The following is a 14806-nucleotide window of genomic DNA, read 5'->3' on the forward strand; positions in this document are numbered from 1 at the left end:
AGTCAAAAGTAACTTGTCCCAAATCGAACAGCTGGGAGACCTGGACTTCTGACTGAGGTTGGTCTAAATCCAAAGCTCAGCGAGTTCCTGGGGCAACACTCCCTCTCTCTAGACAATTAGGAATGTTTTTTAATTTCAACCAGGAAATTCAAGTCAGCTCAAGTCCAAAAGTATTTACTGAAAAGCCACAAGAAGCTACAAGAGAAATACAAGGAACTGTTGCTCCTCTTGAGGAGTTTTCAATATCAGTGTCATTGAGCAGGCCAGACTCTTATACGACATCACTGAAGAGTAGCAGGAGGCAGTCTGAGTTTGGGCCAAAATGAACATTTCTAGAGGTAGAACTTTGCGAACTGAATGCCTTTTGTGTGTGTCTGCTTCACATGCCCTTTCACTGTCATTCCTATAATAAAAAACAACAAAAAAGGAAAGTGGAATGAAGCCTTGACGTTCATGGCTTCAACCAGCCACACGTACTAAGAGATATTAATTATTTAGCCTTGGGGTGGCCTGTGAGTTGCTTCCAGCCAAGCACTCTGCTATCTTCTTCCTGGCTCTTTGCAAGAACTCCACATTCCCCCTCTCCCTCCGTATGGCTGTGTACTCGTAAGCCTTGAGCTTGCTGTAGTAATCAGAGAATTTGTTGTAGAGGATGGATATGGGCATTCCATTGAGGATGATTCCAAAAGCAATGCAGAGGAAGGCAAAAAGCCTGCCCAGGTGGGTCTCTGGGTACATGTCTCCATAGCCCACAGTGGAGATGCTCACCTGTGAGGGAGGGGAAGTAGAATGGAATTGTTAGCATCGAGAGGGAGAAGTAGGAAAAGAGAGAACCAGGTAGGAAGGTGTCTTCCACCCCCCTGAAGGTGCCTGTGGGTCGTGTAACAGCTCCCCGTGGGGCCAGCTTTCGAAGGTACCAGGAATTTTGCCTGCAAGACTTGTGTCATGGAAAGAATACAAGCTTTGGAGCCGAAAGGCTTGGGTTTAAATCCTGACCGTCATGTATACATTTTCTTACAATACAGAGGAGGTAATACCTTTAAAGGGTTGTTGTGAAGGTCACAGAGGAGCATGCGCATGAAGTTCCCAGCATAGAACATGCTCAAGGAATGCAGGCCTCTGCCTCCTTCATCTGGGGCCGAATTTAGAACAGGGCCCCTGGGTTTGCCTACATGGTACATGTACTAGAAAGAGCTTGGGCTTAGAACCAGTCAGACCTGGGTTCAAGTCCTCACTCTGACCCTTCCCAGCTGAGAGACCTTGGGCAAAGCATTTGGAATTTCTAAGCCTTGGTTCTTGCATCTAAAACAGGAAGATAGAAGGTATGGTAGCGATAAACAATGGAATACTACTCAACCATAGAATGGAATGAAATTGAGTGATTTGTAGTGATGTGGATGAACCTAGAGCCTGTTATACAGACTGAAGTAAGTCAGAAAGAAAAACAAATATCGTATTACATATTAACATATATATGTGGAATCTAGAAAAATGGTACAGCAGAAATAAAGACAGAGACATAGAGAACAAACATATGGACACCAAGGTGGGGAAGGGAGGAGGTGGGAGGAATTGGGGTTGACATATATACACTACTGTTATAAAATGGAGAACTAATGAGAACCTGCTGAGCAGCACAGGGAACTCAGTGCTCCGTGGTGACCTAGAAGGCTGGGGTGGGGGATGGGTGCAAGGGGCGCTCGAGAGGGAGGGAATATATGCATACTTATGGCTGAGTCATGGAGTTGTACAGCAGAAACCAACACAACATTATAAAGCAATTATACTCCAATTAAATAAATTTAAAAAATAAAACAGGAGGCTAATAACTAAGTCTCAGGGTTCTCATGAAGGCTACATTAAAAAAATGATTATATGTATATATATATGGCTGAGTCCCTTCACTGTTCACCTGAAATTACCACAACATTGCTAATTGACTACACCCCAACACGGGCTTCCCTGGTAGCTCAGATGGTAAAGAATCGGCCTTCAGTGTGGGAGACTCAGGTTCCCTCTCTGGGTCAGGAAGATCCCCTGGAGAAGGGCATGGCTACCCACTCCAGCTTTCCTGCCTGGAGAATTCCATGGACAGAGGAGCCTGGTGGGCTACAGTCCATGGGGTTGCAAAGAGTTGGGCATGACTGAGTGACTAACACTTTACTTCATACCCTAATACAAAATAAAAAGTATAAAGTTCAGGGAAAAAAGATTATAAAGTGCTTCATACTATCAGGCACACAAAAGACATTAAAATCAGCCTCCTCTGTTGTCCTCCTCTCATCCTTAAAATAGGGGCAACTTTCATACTTCTCATACAGCATATTAAAAAGTAGAGACATTACTTTGTCAACAAATGTCCGTCTAGTCAAGGCTATGGTTTTTCCAGTGGTCATGTATGGATGTGAGAGTTGGACTGTGAAGAAGGCTGAGCGCCGAAGAATTGATGCTTTTGAACTGTGGTGTTGGAGAAGACTCTTGAGAGTCCCTTGGACTGCAAGGAGACCCAACCAGTCCATTCTAAAGGAGATCAGTCCTGGGTGTTCATTGGTAGGACTGATGTTGAAGCTGAAACTCCAATACTTTGGCCACCTGATGCAAAGAGCTGACTCATTGGAAAAGACCCTGATGCTGGGAAAGATTGAAGGTAGGAGAAGAAGGGGATGACAGAGGATGAGATGGTTAGATGGCGTCACCAACTCAATGGACATGGGTTTGGGTAAACTCCAGGAGTTGGTGATGGACAGGGAGGCCTGGCGTGCTGCGGTTCATGGGGTCACAAAGAGTTGGACACGACTGAGTGACTGAACTGAACTCATACTTCTCAGAGCTGTTAGGTAGTTCGAATGAGATATTTTATCTTTAAGGTGGTTTAATTGCCAATGTCTGGAGAAACACACTCATTATTCTTTGAAGGGACTTTTGTAAGACATCACTGACCACAAATAGGTTCACCCTGCATGAAATCCTTCCTATCACACTTGTTACTGCTTTAAATTCCATTAATTAGAGATTTATTTAGGTTAACAAGCTTCTGTTTTAAAATGCAGATACCCACGGGACTAGTTATCAGTCAACGTAGCCAGAGAAAGCCCAGGAAAATCTCTCGGGGCCTGTTTTTTATGCCTCATATACTAAGACTCCCGTTAGTCCCCAGACTCTTGGCAGAATTACTAGAAGTCTTTTAGGCAGGGCTGTTGATTACAGTTGAAAAGACTGTGGGTTGCACAACTCCAGGGGGCAGTGTCAGCTTTATCGATTTGTGTTGCACAATTTTCCAGCATACGGTATAAATGTACAGATCTGATCACCCTGTGGGTCTGTACAGAGACAGCCTCTAGCTTAGAAATGTAAACCTTTTTGTTTCGATGACGTAAGGGTCAGTTTGAACTTAAAGTGTGATTGATGAGTTAGAATGAAATGGACAAGTAGGCCAGCTGGGCAAATCTGGTGGCCCTGATAAGAACCAGAGCTTCATGCAGCCTATCAAAGAGGGAGGATGCAACTCCTCCTGGGACAGGTGACATGCCACCTCTCACTACTCCATCTCCAGAGAGAGACCTGCAGAGGGTGTGCGTGTGTTGGAGGGGTTGGGGGTGGAGTGTGGGAATGCTCCTCCCCTAGTGGGAAAATTCAAGCCTGCATTTGAGAGAGGCAGGAGGGCATAGACTAGGTTAGGAAGCAGGTGTGGCCCTAGGCCACAGCTGTGGGACTGGGGTAAGTGGCCTGAATGCTCTCTACCTCAGTTTCTACTTTTGAAATGTGGAGAAGAATCATAGTGTGTACCTCTGAGGGTTGTTAGGGAATTAAAGGAGTGGCTGCTGCTGCTGTTGGTAAGTTGCTTCAGTTGTGTCTGACTCTTTGCGATCCCATGGACTGTAGCCCGCCACGCTCCTCCGTCCATGGAATTTTCCAGACAAGAATATTGGAGTGGATTGCCATTCCTTTCTCCAGGGGATCTTTCCCACTCAGAGATTGAACCCCCATCTCTTACATCTCCTGCACTGGCAGACAGGTTCTTTACCACTAGCGCCACCTGAAGGAGTGTCTGGCACTGGTATATAAGGGATAATGTTAGTTGTGCTCATTAGTCCAACAGACTGGGGAAGAGACTCATGCTGAATGCTGTTAGGGGAGACTGGATGGGACACCATGTCTCCAGTACAGAGTCTCCTTTTCCTACCTTCTGGTTAAAGGGTGATGAGAGACAGTGATAAAATAAGATCATGGGCTAATCTTAAAAAAGAAAAGAAAAGTTTGCATTGTGTGTGTATGTGTGTGTATGTTTCTTGTCATTGGCCACACAGAACGTAAAAGAACCTGAGTAGTTAGGGAGTTTGGGATGGATATGTACACACTGCTATACTTAAAATGGATAACCAGCAAGGCCTTATAGCACAGCACATGGTACTCTGCTCAATGTTATGTGGCAGCCTGAGGGGAGGGGAGAATGGATGCATGGATACCTGTGGCTGAGTCCCTCTGCTGTGCACCTGGGTTGATCACAGCATTGTTAATCAGCTGCAAGCCAATATATAATAAAAAGTTAAAAACTGCATCGGCTCTCTATCCAGGTGTGTGAACAGCTTCCATACATCACTAGCCCCGTTACTCACACCTCTCTGTGAGTGTTTAGTCAGTCAACTTAGCTGGAGTCTGGATGAAAGGGTGAGTGACAGGAAGGGGTAGTTCAGATCAGGAAGCACCCACAAAAGGCCAAAGCAGAGACTTTGGTCTAAACCAGCCCCTCAAGGATCCAGGACTGAGAGGGTGGGGGTGGGTTTGAAACATGAGGATACACAGGAAGGAAAATCACTGAGACAAAGTGCCTGATTTAAACCTTTGCTCAGTCCCCACAGTTGGCTTTGATTCTCTCCCAACCCCAGCTTCTTTCTTTTTTAATTTTTCTTGGCTGAACTTTGAGTGAAAAGTCAGAAGCAAAGAGAATTGGCTGAAGAAAGATTAAATATTTGATGTGCATAATATGATCTAAATATTTTTGTATGTCTTGGATCTCTATTTTTAGACAAGAGATCTCTTCTGCTAGGAGACGGTATGACTGATTCTGAAGAGTTTGTTCCAAATGCAGAGCTAATTTATGCACTGCCTGTCTGGGGGATAATCTGATTTAACTGGTGATCTGGTTCTTGCTTCTTGGCTCCAGAGGAACCCAGGATTCCTTGGCTTATGGAAACTTCTTCTCCACATTCCACAGGCCAAACCATTTCTCCCTGAGAGAGCATTAAAAATGGAAGGTTTCAGAATGACTCCAGTGACCTCACAGAGCAAGTTCTCTCATTAGCAGGATTTGGGTTTGGACATGTGACCGAAATTTCCACCATCCATCTTAATATCCTGAAAATATTGGCTGGCTCAGCCACTCTACCATTCTGTTGAAAATTTACATATTTTTCCCAGCTCTTGGGTTCCCAAAGCCAGAAGGTAGCCTTTCCCCAGCAGGTCACCCACTGGTCAGCAAATCCTGACCTGCTAAATGTTACAAGGAGGACAAGCATCCAATTTGTCTCTGAAACTTTAGAATAACTATACTTGAATTTCTCCTTCAGCAAGGAATGTTTAGTTCCTTCATAGTGTCCTCGTCATAAATTACATCTTGTGTTCAGTCGCTCAGTTGTGGCTGACTCTTTGTGACCCTGTGGACTATAGCCCACCAGGCTCCTCTGTCTATGGAATTTTCCAGGGAAGATTACTAGAATGGGTTGCCGTTTTCTACTCCAAGATTATGTCTTAGCACCTAGTAATCCCTACATCCAGGAATAATGATTTCAAGGAACAAAACTGATTTCCCAAAGAATTAATTCCTCTTCTTAATTCCCAAAGAATTTGAGGTAGTAAAGACCAACATTTTCTGGCTCAGATTATCACATACTTCATGTTGTCCTTTAATGAATTTAGCTTCAAAGACTATACTTAGCCTACCCATGTGGCTGTGGCTACTACAAATATTTTAGGAATTCCTTCTTGGGATTATAATCTATACAGAGAATTCAGTGGTATGATTTTGAAACAAGTGTTCTTATCCACCTTGAGGATTAACCTTTGGGCTGGTTTTAAACTCAAGGGTCTTAACTATTTAAAAACATTAAATCCAGCATCATAAAGGGAAGGATGTAACTTCACTATGAAGAAGTAAGTGGACATGTCGCAGATGTTGTGGCACGTGCTCAGTGGAACAATTCCTCAGTGGAATTCAAAAAATGTGTTGATCAGTGGAAGCCCTGTTAGAATGAGGTCATGGGTAATCTCCTGGAAGAGCACAACCAGTCTCCTGTGTGTATGAAAGTTCTGAGATGTACATGAATTGTACCATCATGGGGAGGCTGTCCAGAGGCTAAGGCCAGTTTGGACTCTGTCCCTAGAAAGGCATACAAGAATGATGATGCCGTCACATTCTCAGCTTACTTGGCACTTCTCCCTATCCTCTACAATTCTATCATGTCCCACTCGAGTTATATTGGCCAACAGGGAGAGCTTACAGAGCTAAAAGGGGACCACCTCAAAATCAGGAGTCCACCAGACCAAAAGCCACAGAAGTGCCTAAGAGCCTTTGCCCAGTTGATGGCTCCTGTGCTATTTCTGAAGGAGCCAGGAGAACTTCAGTGCCTTCTGTGCCAAACCTTTACTCCTTATTTCTCGGCTCCAAGCCCCATTCCCTTCTGTGCGCTTTTCTGTAATTCAGCAACTGGAAGGATGCAAACCACATTTTCCAGGTTCCCTTGCTTGCTGTCTCGTGGTGAGGTTCTGCCAATGAGAGACACTGTTGGGAGACCAGAAGATAGAATGAGGAAGTGAGGGCCTCTCTTGCTGCATCTGGTTTCTGTCATCATCCCTCAACAATGACAGAGAGCCACAGCTCAGGCCTCTTTTAGCACACCCAGCACCAGCCTCGTGGTGCCATCTTGGGTGTCCTGATGTCAGGACACAGCCATAGCGGCTCCTGCTCTGTACTCCTAGGTTCCAGTAACTCTGCTGCTGCTGCTAAGCCGCTTCAGTCGTGTCCGACTCTGTGTGACCCCATAGATGGCAGCCCACCAGGCTCCCCCATCCCTGGGATTCTCCAGGCAAGAACACTGGAGTGGGTTGCCATTTCCTTCTCCAATGCATGAAAGTGAAAAGTGAAAGTGAAGTCACTCAGTCGTGTCTGACTCTTAGCGACCCCATGGACTGCAGCCCACCAGGCTCCTCTGTCCACAGGATTTCCCAGGCAAGAGCACTGGAGTGGGGTGCCATCGCCTTCTCCAGTAACTCTACCCTCTCCTATTTGCTCGCCTAATTCCGGGGCCAACATTGTTTCCTATACTCACCAATCTTTAGGTTATCTCACTTTCCCCCTTTTGCTCTTCCAGCCTATGTATCAATCTCCCTGTATCAAATGCCCTCTGTTTAAAATACCTTGGTTTTGTTTCTGTTTTCCTGATTCACCTTTCAAATGGGCCTTCTCCAAGAAAGCAGGTGATAAGAATAAAATGAATCTCAGTGATCCTGTAAGAGCCACCTATTTGCAAGGAAATGATAACAGACTTGAGGAAAACAGAAACAAGAACAAAGTCTGTGGGCCACAATTATGTGAAGCCTCAGCCAGAGATAAATTTTCTTTTTTAAGAGATTTTGTTAGTTTTTAAAGACATGAGTTCATGATATAATTTCCTATCTGGTTTCTGCAGCTTTGACTTGCTCTGCCAAGCTCAGAAGGAAACGGTCTGTTCAACCATCCCGTTGTTGCTTTTCTCCTCAGAAACACAGCCGCAACGGAGGCCGATGCTTACAGCTTGATCACAGAGCTAACTGTGCTTGTTAAGCTGTGCCATGCATTCCCCACACCCAGGCAACCCAGGGAGCCTCCACACGGCTGGAGCTCCTCCGGGCCTGGGCCTGTTTATCTGCATGCTCAGAAGCTCTCCCAGGATCGAACAGCTGACCCTCTTGTGCATCTTATAGTCTCTCTCTTTTCCCCAGGAGAGAAGGAATCACTTCTGTTTTATTTTCCCCCAAATGAATCTGGAAGCAGAGATGATTGTTTCCATGTGATAAAGACTATCAACTAGTCAGATATGGTAGCTTGTATTTACTGTGGATAGCGTACGAGCTAGTACTTTACATATGTTTCCTATTACATTATGCTTACAAATAACCTACATTTGACAGATGAGCAGGGACTGTCTTCTAATGCATGAGCATCTCCAGACATGAGTGTCCATGAGGGATTTGTTCTGCAGCTGTAGGAGAATTCACAATAATGAAAATTGCCATGCTTCTCTTAAAAACCCTGAGTTGAATTACTAAGGAAAGTTGCAGGATCCTTGGCATAGAGACAGAGGAGATTATTAAAAACAAGTCAGATGCTGGGTTGTCTGAGAGCACTAAAAGCACATGGAAGGAGGGATTAGAGAACGCATTCCTAATGTGGGTGAGTACACCACAAAGGCTACAGCACTGCAGTGGGCCAAGAAAATATCAATACTAGTTTTCTTTACTTCATCTTTACATTTTCAATGTGGGAGTGTATGTTTTCTGAACTATATAATATATTTGAGAGGTAATATCTTAATGCAGTAGGTTGATTATATTGCAAGACTCTCTGTCTTCCTGTATCCAGGTTCTTTGCCATACAACTTTGTGGTGCTTTCCTATGGGGAGTGGGCTAATTTGCTCTGCCCTTTGACTCTGAGTTTGGCCTTGTGATTTACTTTGGCCAATGCGTTGAGCATGTGACAAGAACAAAAGCTTATCAGAGTTTGCATGATTGGGCTTGCACACTCTCTCTCTCTTGCTCTTTGCCACAGCCATGGATACATGCCACCTGGATGAGGAAAGACCTAGTCGCCCTCTTCATCCCAGATGTCAGCCAGGTGACCATCAGACTGGGACATGAGTGGCTGACATCAGTCCAAATGACAAGAATCTTGTGGTTGAAACCAGCCTGAGTTGCTGACTTGAAAACTCATGAGCCAAAAAGATGCTTGACATTTTAAGCCATAGAATTTTGGGGTGGTTTGTAATGCATCATTATTACAGCAATAAATAGCTTATAACTTATGAATAACTACACATTTATCATGCATGTGTGCTCAAAATTTTTTAAATTATGAGATGTATGATCTCATAATCATACATTAGGATTCTACTTCTCAGATTCTTATGTCTGCTCAGTCATGCCTATTTAGATGAGCTTCTTCTCATCATTCAAGCTCTTTTTTTCTTTTAGTATATGTACACACTGTTATGTTTATGTATGTATTTACTTTTGGCTGTGCTGGATCTTCATTGCTGAGTGAGGGCTTTCTCTAGTTGCGGAGGGCGGGGGCTGCTTTCTAGCTGCAGTGCGTGGGCTCCTCACTGCGGTGACTTCTCTTGTGGGAGAGCACAGGCTCTAGCTCATGGGCTTCAATAGTTGCGGCACCTTGCTGATTCTAGGGCCTGTGGGCTCAGTAGTCAGAGCTTGCTCACCACTCAAGTTTTAATAAATGTCATCTTTTCCAGGAAGGCTTCTCTGACTATTCCACTATTATATCAAAGGTAGATTCTACCACCCGGATCACTCTCTATCCTATAAAAACACACTAACCTCTGAAATAATTTATTATCTCTCTCCATGAGTCTGCAAACTCCATGAGGGAAAGAATTTCACTTCCCACCCCCTCCTGCCACCCGCAATCACTCAGTATCCCTAGAGTTTAGAATACTCCTTGGCACACTAAGTGCTCAAAAAAAAAAAAAAAAAAAATCTTGCTCAGTGAATGAAAATGGATTTTGAGGGTTACATGAAGATTTGGTCCTAATCTTTTGTATCATTTTACTTTGCATCTTCTTTTTGCTTTATTGCAAATAAGGGCCCTTAGTATACAATATGCAATGTCATCAGAAATATATAGATGAATTGGGTTAATAATATATTGGTCCTGAGGAATCTTCAAGGGGAGTTGTTCCCATTGTTTTCATAGGTTAGTTCAGAAACAAATACAGATAATCAGTCTTTTGTCTAATTCATAATGATTTTTACTAGTATAACTAATTCTTAGAGAACAAAATGGATGAATGCCAGTGGTAAAGGTTAAGGCTGGTTAATGGTAGGTTGACATGTGCAAATTCTGGCCTATGAAAACCATGTCTTATAGAGAGAAAAAAAGAAAAATCACACTGGTAAAAGTAATAATTGGTAAACTTTGTTATAGATAGAAACTGAATGATAATTCAATTTTTATTGTCAAATCTATAGAAAATACCAACTTTGAAATGATTTTAGTTAATATAAAAAGGAGGATAAGTTGAAAATTTTTAAGTATTATACATCAAACAGATCAAGACATTAAAGGAGATTCTTAGGCATTCACTTCAGGAAATTTTTTAAAGAGAAGAACTCATTAGCAACAGACTTCTCATCAAAAATTTTATACTAATATACAAAAGGTAAAAAAAAAAACCTTTTGTGCATTAAAAATACAATATCAAAGAGTCCACTAGGTCCAGCTTACATACGCTAGCCTTCTAAAATATTTGGCTGAATGAAAACTTGACTTTCTACAACTTGGTTTTATGTCATCAGCCTGTGGATTTTCTCTTTTCCCTCCTTGCTTTACTCATCACTAACATCAATGATGTTTGCCAATGCATGTGTTTGGCCAATGCATTGGCCAAAACTTATAAACAATTTTTTTTATAAATAAAAAATAAATTTATTCATCCAATAAATTGGATAAATCCATTATTTATCCAATAATGGATAAATCATGCTCCATTTGTTCCATCTGTACACATGGTTATCTACTATGGGGATGACCTTTCATCATTTGGAATATGATCAGAGGAGCAGCATTTGGCTCAAATGTTTATTTGGAAGAGCCGAACATCATCCTGTCACCAAGGAAAGCTCACAAATCCTGTTGTACACGTCAGTACTCTGCTTTCCAGGGAAGTGAGACTCATTGAATTGTAGAGCTCTATACCCTTTACAGAGTTGGACACGACTGGAGTGACTTAGCATAGCATAGCATAGCATATACCCTTTCCTCTTGGAGATGAGAAGACTGAGGCCAGGGAGAAAGGGGGCAAGGTTTCACAGGTAATGAAAGGGTCACACATTATGCAGGGTCACAGTTAATTATTAGCAGATCTGTGACTGGAACCTAATCCTCAATTTTCCATCCTACTATGCTACACTCTTAGTAGGAGCCCTGAGTAGGTTCACATCAGAACTTTACACCAGACTGTGGGTTATATCATATCCAATATTAATGTCAAAAGTATCTATTTTGTAACACAGCAAAAACTGGTTATATTTGCTTAATGTCTTTAAAGGCATTATAAACAAGCTAATTAAAAAATAAGGAAAGCATACACCTAGTTCTTTCCTATGTGTGTATGTGGCATGTGTGTGTGCTAAATCACTTCAGTCGTGTCCCACTCTTTGCAACCCTATGGACTATAGCCCACCAGGCTCCTCTGTCCATTGAATTCCCCAGGCAAGAATACCAGAGTGTGTTGCCATGTTCATTTCTAGGAGATCTTCCTGACCCAGGGATGGAACCTGCATCTCCTACATTATAGGTGGATTATTTACCACCGAGCCACCAAGAAAGCCCCTTCCTATGAACATATGTCAATTCATTCATTGACTTAAGACTCAATCAACATTTCCAGGAATTCAGGGATTTTCCTAAGGATTTAGTCTAGCACATGAGAAACAGATATTTGAGCAAATGGCATAAATTATTATAAAAGACAAACACCAAAGAAAATAATGACAAAAATAACTCATGCACTAACTTCAAATTAAGTAAGGAATGCAGAAAAACTCAAGCGTGAGAAAGGCAGTGCTGGAGTGTGGAAAGGGCATGGGTTTTGGTGGGGAAAGGGCATGGATTTTGCAGTTGGGCAGGCTTGCATTTCAATCCTCACTTTGCTATTATCTGTGTGTCTACACTCAATTTGTCTGCACCTCAATTCCTCTGGCTGTAAAATGGGGCAATAATGCCAGGTCCAGAAATAATTTTTGTGATACCAGAGCAAGTTTCAGTGTTAGATGCTCAGATTTAGCTAGAACTGGTGAAATTTCTGTGAGGGTTGACACTCTTCAGCCAAGTCTTATTTCCTCCCCTGCAGACATCAACAGTTTCCTTCAACACTTGAAGGAAATTTTTCCTCTTAAAAAATAGTGATCCTAGCCACTTCAAATGGTTGTGATGCTGAAATAAGCATTATAAGCCACTCAGGACAACAGGTGTTCAATAAGTGACAGATAACATGAGTGATGATGATGAAGTTCTCAGGCTTCATCCGTGAACAATCACTGTTCCTTAAAATCAGCCTCTAAGGGGTATTAAAACTAAATCTAGCTTTGGAGATTCCTAGAATCACGTCAGGACCAAGTCAAGCTCCTTGGACTTCGTCTTGTCTTTCGAGCCTTTTAACACCTAACCTATTCTGCTGCTGTTGCTTTATATTTTCTGGTTGAGGACAGTGAGAATGAGAAAGCAATGACGATTAAACAAGGCAGGGGAAAGATGATGGAACAAAGCAAAGAGGGCGGCATCACTCAGGAAGGAGAGCAGCAGCTTCTGCCAAGTTGGGAAAGGGGGAGGGAAAGCTCACGGGCCATGGTACTCACCGCGGCCCACCACCAGGCGTGCGGGATGCTGGTGAAGTTAGTGCCCTGCACGTCGTGCTCCACGGAGTAGACGGCGGCGGCGAAGGTGAGGATGCCCATGGTGATGAAGAGCATCAGGCAGCCCACCTGCTGGTAGCACTGGCGCAGCGTGAAGCCAAAGGCGCGCAGACCTGTGGAGTGGCGCGCCAGCTTGAGGATGCGGAAGATGCGAAGGAGACGCATGACGCGCAGTACCTGGCCCACCTTGCCCACGCGGCCCATCGTCTCAAGGTCGTGCTCCCTCGGCGAGCCCTTGACGTGCAGCTGGTCCTCGCTGGTAAAGCACTCGAGCAGCAGCTGCAGGTAGAGCGGCAGGATGGCAACCAGGTCCACCAGGTTGAGGGCGCTGCGCGCAAAGCGCCGCAGGTCGGGCGTGGAGGCCAGGCGCAGCAGGAACTCAAGCGTGAAGAAGGCCATGCACAGTGTCTCCACGTGCTCCAGAAAGGGCCGCGGGTTGCCGCCGCCCTCGCCGCGCTCCGGCTGCTGCTGCATCTCTTCCACCGTGTTGAGTGCCAGCGCCACGACGGAGATGAGCACGAAGAGGCTGGAGGCCACCCCAATGGCCTTGGCGGCCACGGATGAGAAGGGCTTCTCCATGAGGTTCCAGAGGCGGCGGCGCTGCGCCCCATAGAAGCGCATGTCCTGGAAGAGCTCCTCTGCCTCCTCTGCCTGCGCCTGGGCGCGCAGCTCGCGCTGGATCTTAAGTTGCTCGCTCAGGTCGTCGCGCCGCTCCTCGAAGCAGATGCGGCAGCAGCGCGGTGTGTACTTGAGACGCACGCCCCAGTAGCCCAGCTCCTCCAGGAAGCTGCGCGGGCACAGCTCGTCACGCACCAGCAGTACCCCGGACGAGTAGAAGTTGTAGATGAGCTGGAATACCTCAGGGTCGCGGTCGAAGAAGTATTCGTCCGTTTGCACCTCGTAATCGTCGCACAAGCCCAGCTGGCGGCTGCGGCTGGTGGACGTGGCCAGGCGGCCCAGGCGCGTCTTGGGGTAGCAGGCCAGCTCCGTGTAGTCCAGGTGGTAGCTGTGGCCGCCCACGTTCACGTTCAGCGTGGTGGACACGAGTGGAGTGTCGGCGCCGTCGCCTTCCGCTCGCTCGGTGGTGGCGGCGGCCTCCCCTGGCTGTCGGTCCTGCTCCTCGGCCGGCTCATCCTTCCACAGCTCCTCCTCCTCTTCCCCATCCTCATCCTCCTCGATGTAGTAGTTATAGTTGCCCTCGATCCACGGTGGGATGCTGGCCTGGGAACCCGAGCGGCCCCCCACAGAGCAGATGCTCCTGCGGTGGGATTGACTCCCCGCCTCCTGGGCCACGTCTTCACCCTCTGTAGTATTCCAGGACCTCTGGCCCCAGGACCGTCTCCTCTCAGTCTGTTTCAGCATAGCTGGAGGAATGGGAGCCCTGGCTTTGCCCTCCTCGTCGTGGTCGGGTCCCTAGCCTGCTCACTGCCCCTAGAAGTTGGTCATGTGCCCTCTACTGTCTCAGAGAGACAGGCCTGGACCAGCAGACCTGGAGTCCCCAGCATTGCCCTGAGAACTGGCCTTGCTCAGGCTCTGGACAGCCCAGTCCAGCCTGTCTGTTCTGGGTACATATGCCAACAGCTGTTGACTGCTCTAATCTTGCTGGTAGGGAAGTAGCAAGTGTTAGGAGGGATTTAGAGACTCTTAGTTTCCACCCCACCCTCTCTGTGACGCAGAGGATGATTATGTGGCCTTAAATCTGTAGATAATCAGAAGGTGGCAGAGATGATTGCTAATAAAAGTGTCTGCCAACCCTGCCCTTAGGAAGCGAGCAGTGTCTGTGTGCTGAGATGGCATCAACTGAATTTGCTATAGACTGTAGACGCCTGTGTCTTGACACTTAACTGTTGAAGTTGCAGCCTCTGTCCTAGGTAAACCCACCATGAACAGGGACAGAAATGACAACAGAATGCTTAAAAAGTAGACTTCCTGACAAGTGTTTCCTCTCAGCATTTACCTTTTGTTTAGATCATCAGTTCAGTTGCTCAGTCGTGTCCGACTCTTTGTGACCCCACGAACCACAGCACGCCAGACCTCCCTGTCCATCACCAACTCCTGGAGTCCACCCAAACCCATGTCCATTGAGTCGGTGATGCCATCCAGCTATCTCATCCTCTGTTGTCC

General features: G+C 45.4%; 1 protein-coding gene across 1 annotated transcript; it reads right to left on the minus strand.

Annotated features, from left to right (window-relative positions):
- Window positions 1-447: 447 nt before the first annotated feature.
- Window positions 448-14279, minus strand: KCNV2 (potassium voltage-gated channel modifier subfamily V member 2). Its single transcript, XM_025281562.3, has 2 exons — window positions 12626-14279; window positions 448-768 (listed from the first exon to the last, which is right to left on the minus strand). Exons 1-2 carry the CDS (start codon window positions 14042-14044, stop codon window positions 487-489), a joined length of 1701 nt encoding a protein of 566 aa, XP_025137347.2. The 5' UTR covers window positions 14045-14279; the 3' UTR covers window positions 448-486.
- Between the last annotated feature and the right edge of the window lie 527 nt (window positions 14280-14806).

This window comes from Bubalus bubalis, chromosome 3 (genome assembly GCF_019923935.1).
Source record: "Bubalus bubalis isolate 160015118507 breed Murrah chromosome 3, NDDB_SH_1, whole genome shotgun sequence".
NCBI lineage: Eukaryota > Metazoa > Chordata > Mammalia > Artiodactyla > Bovidae > Bubalus > Bubalus bubalis.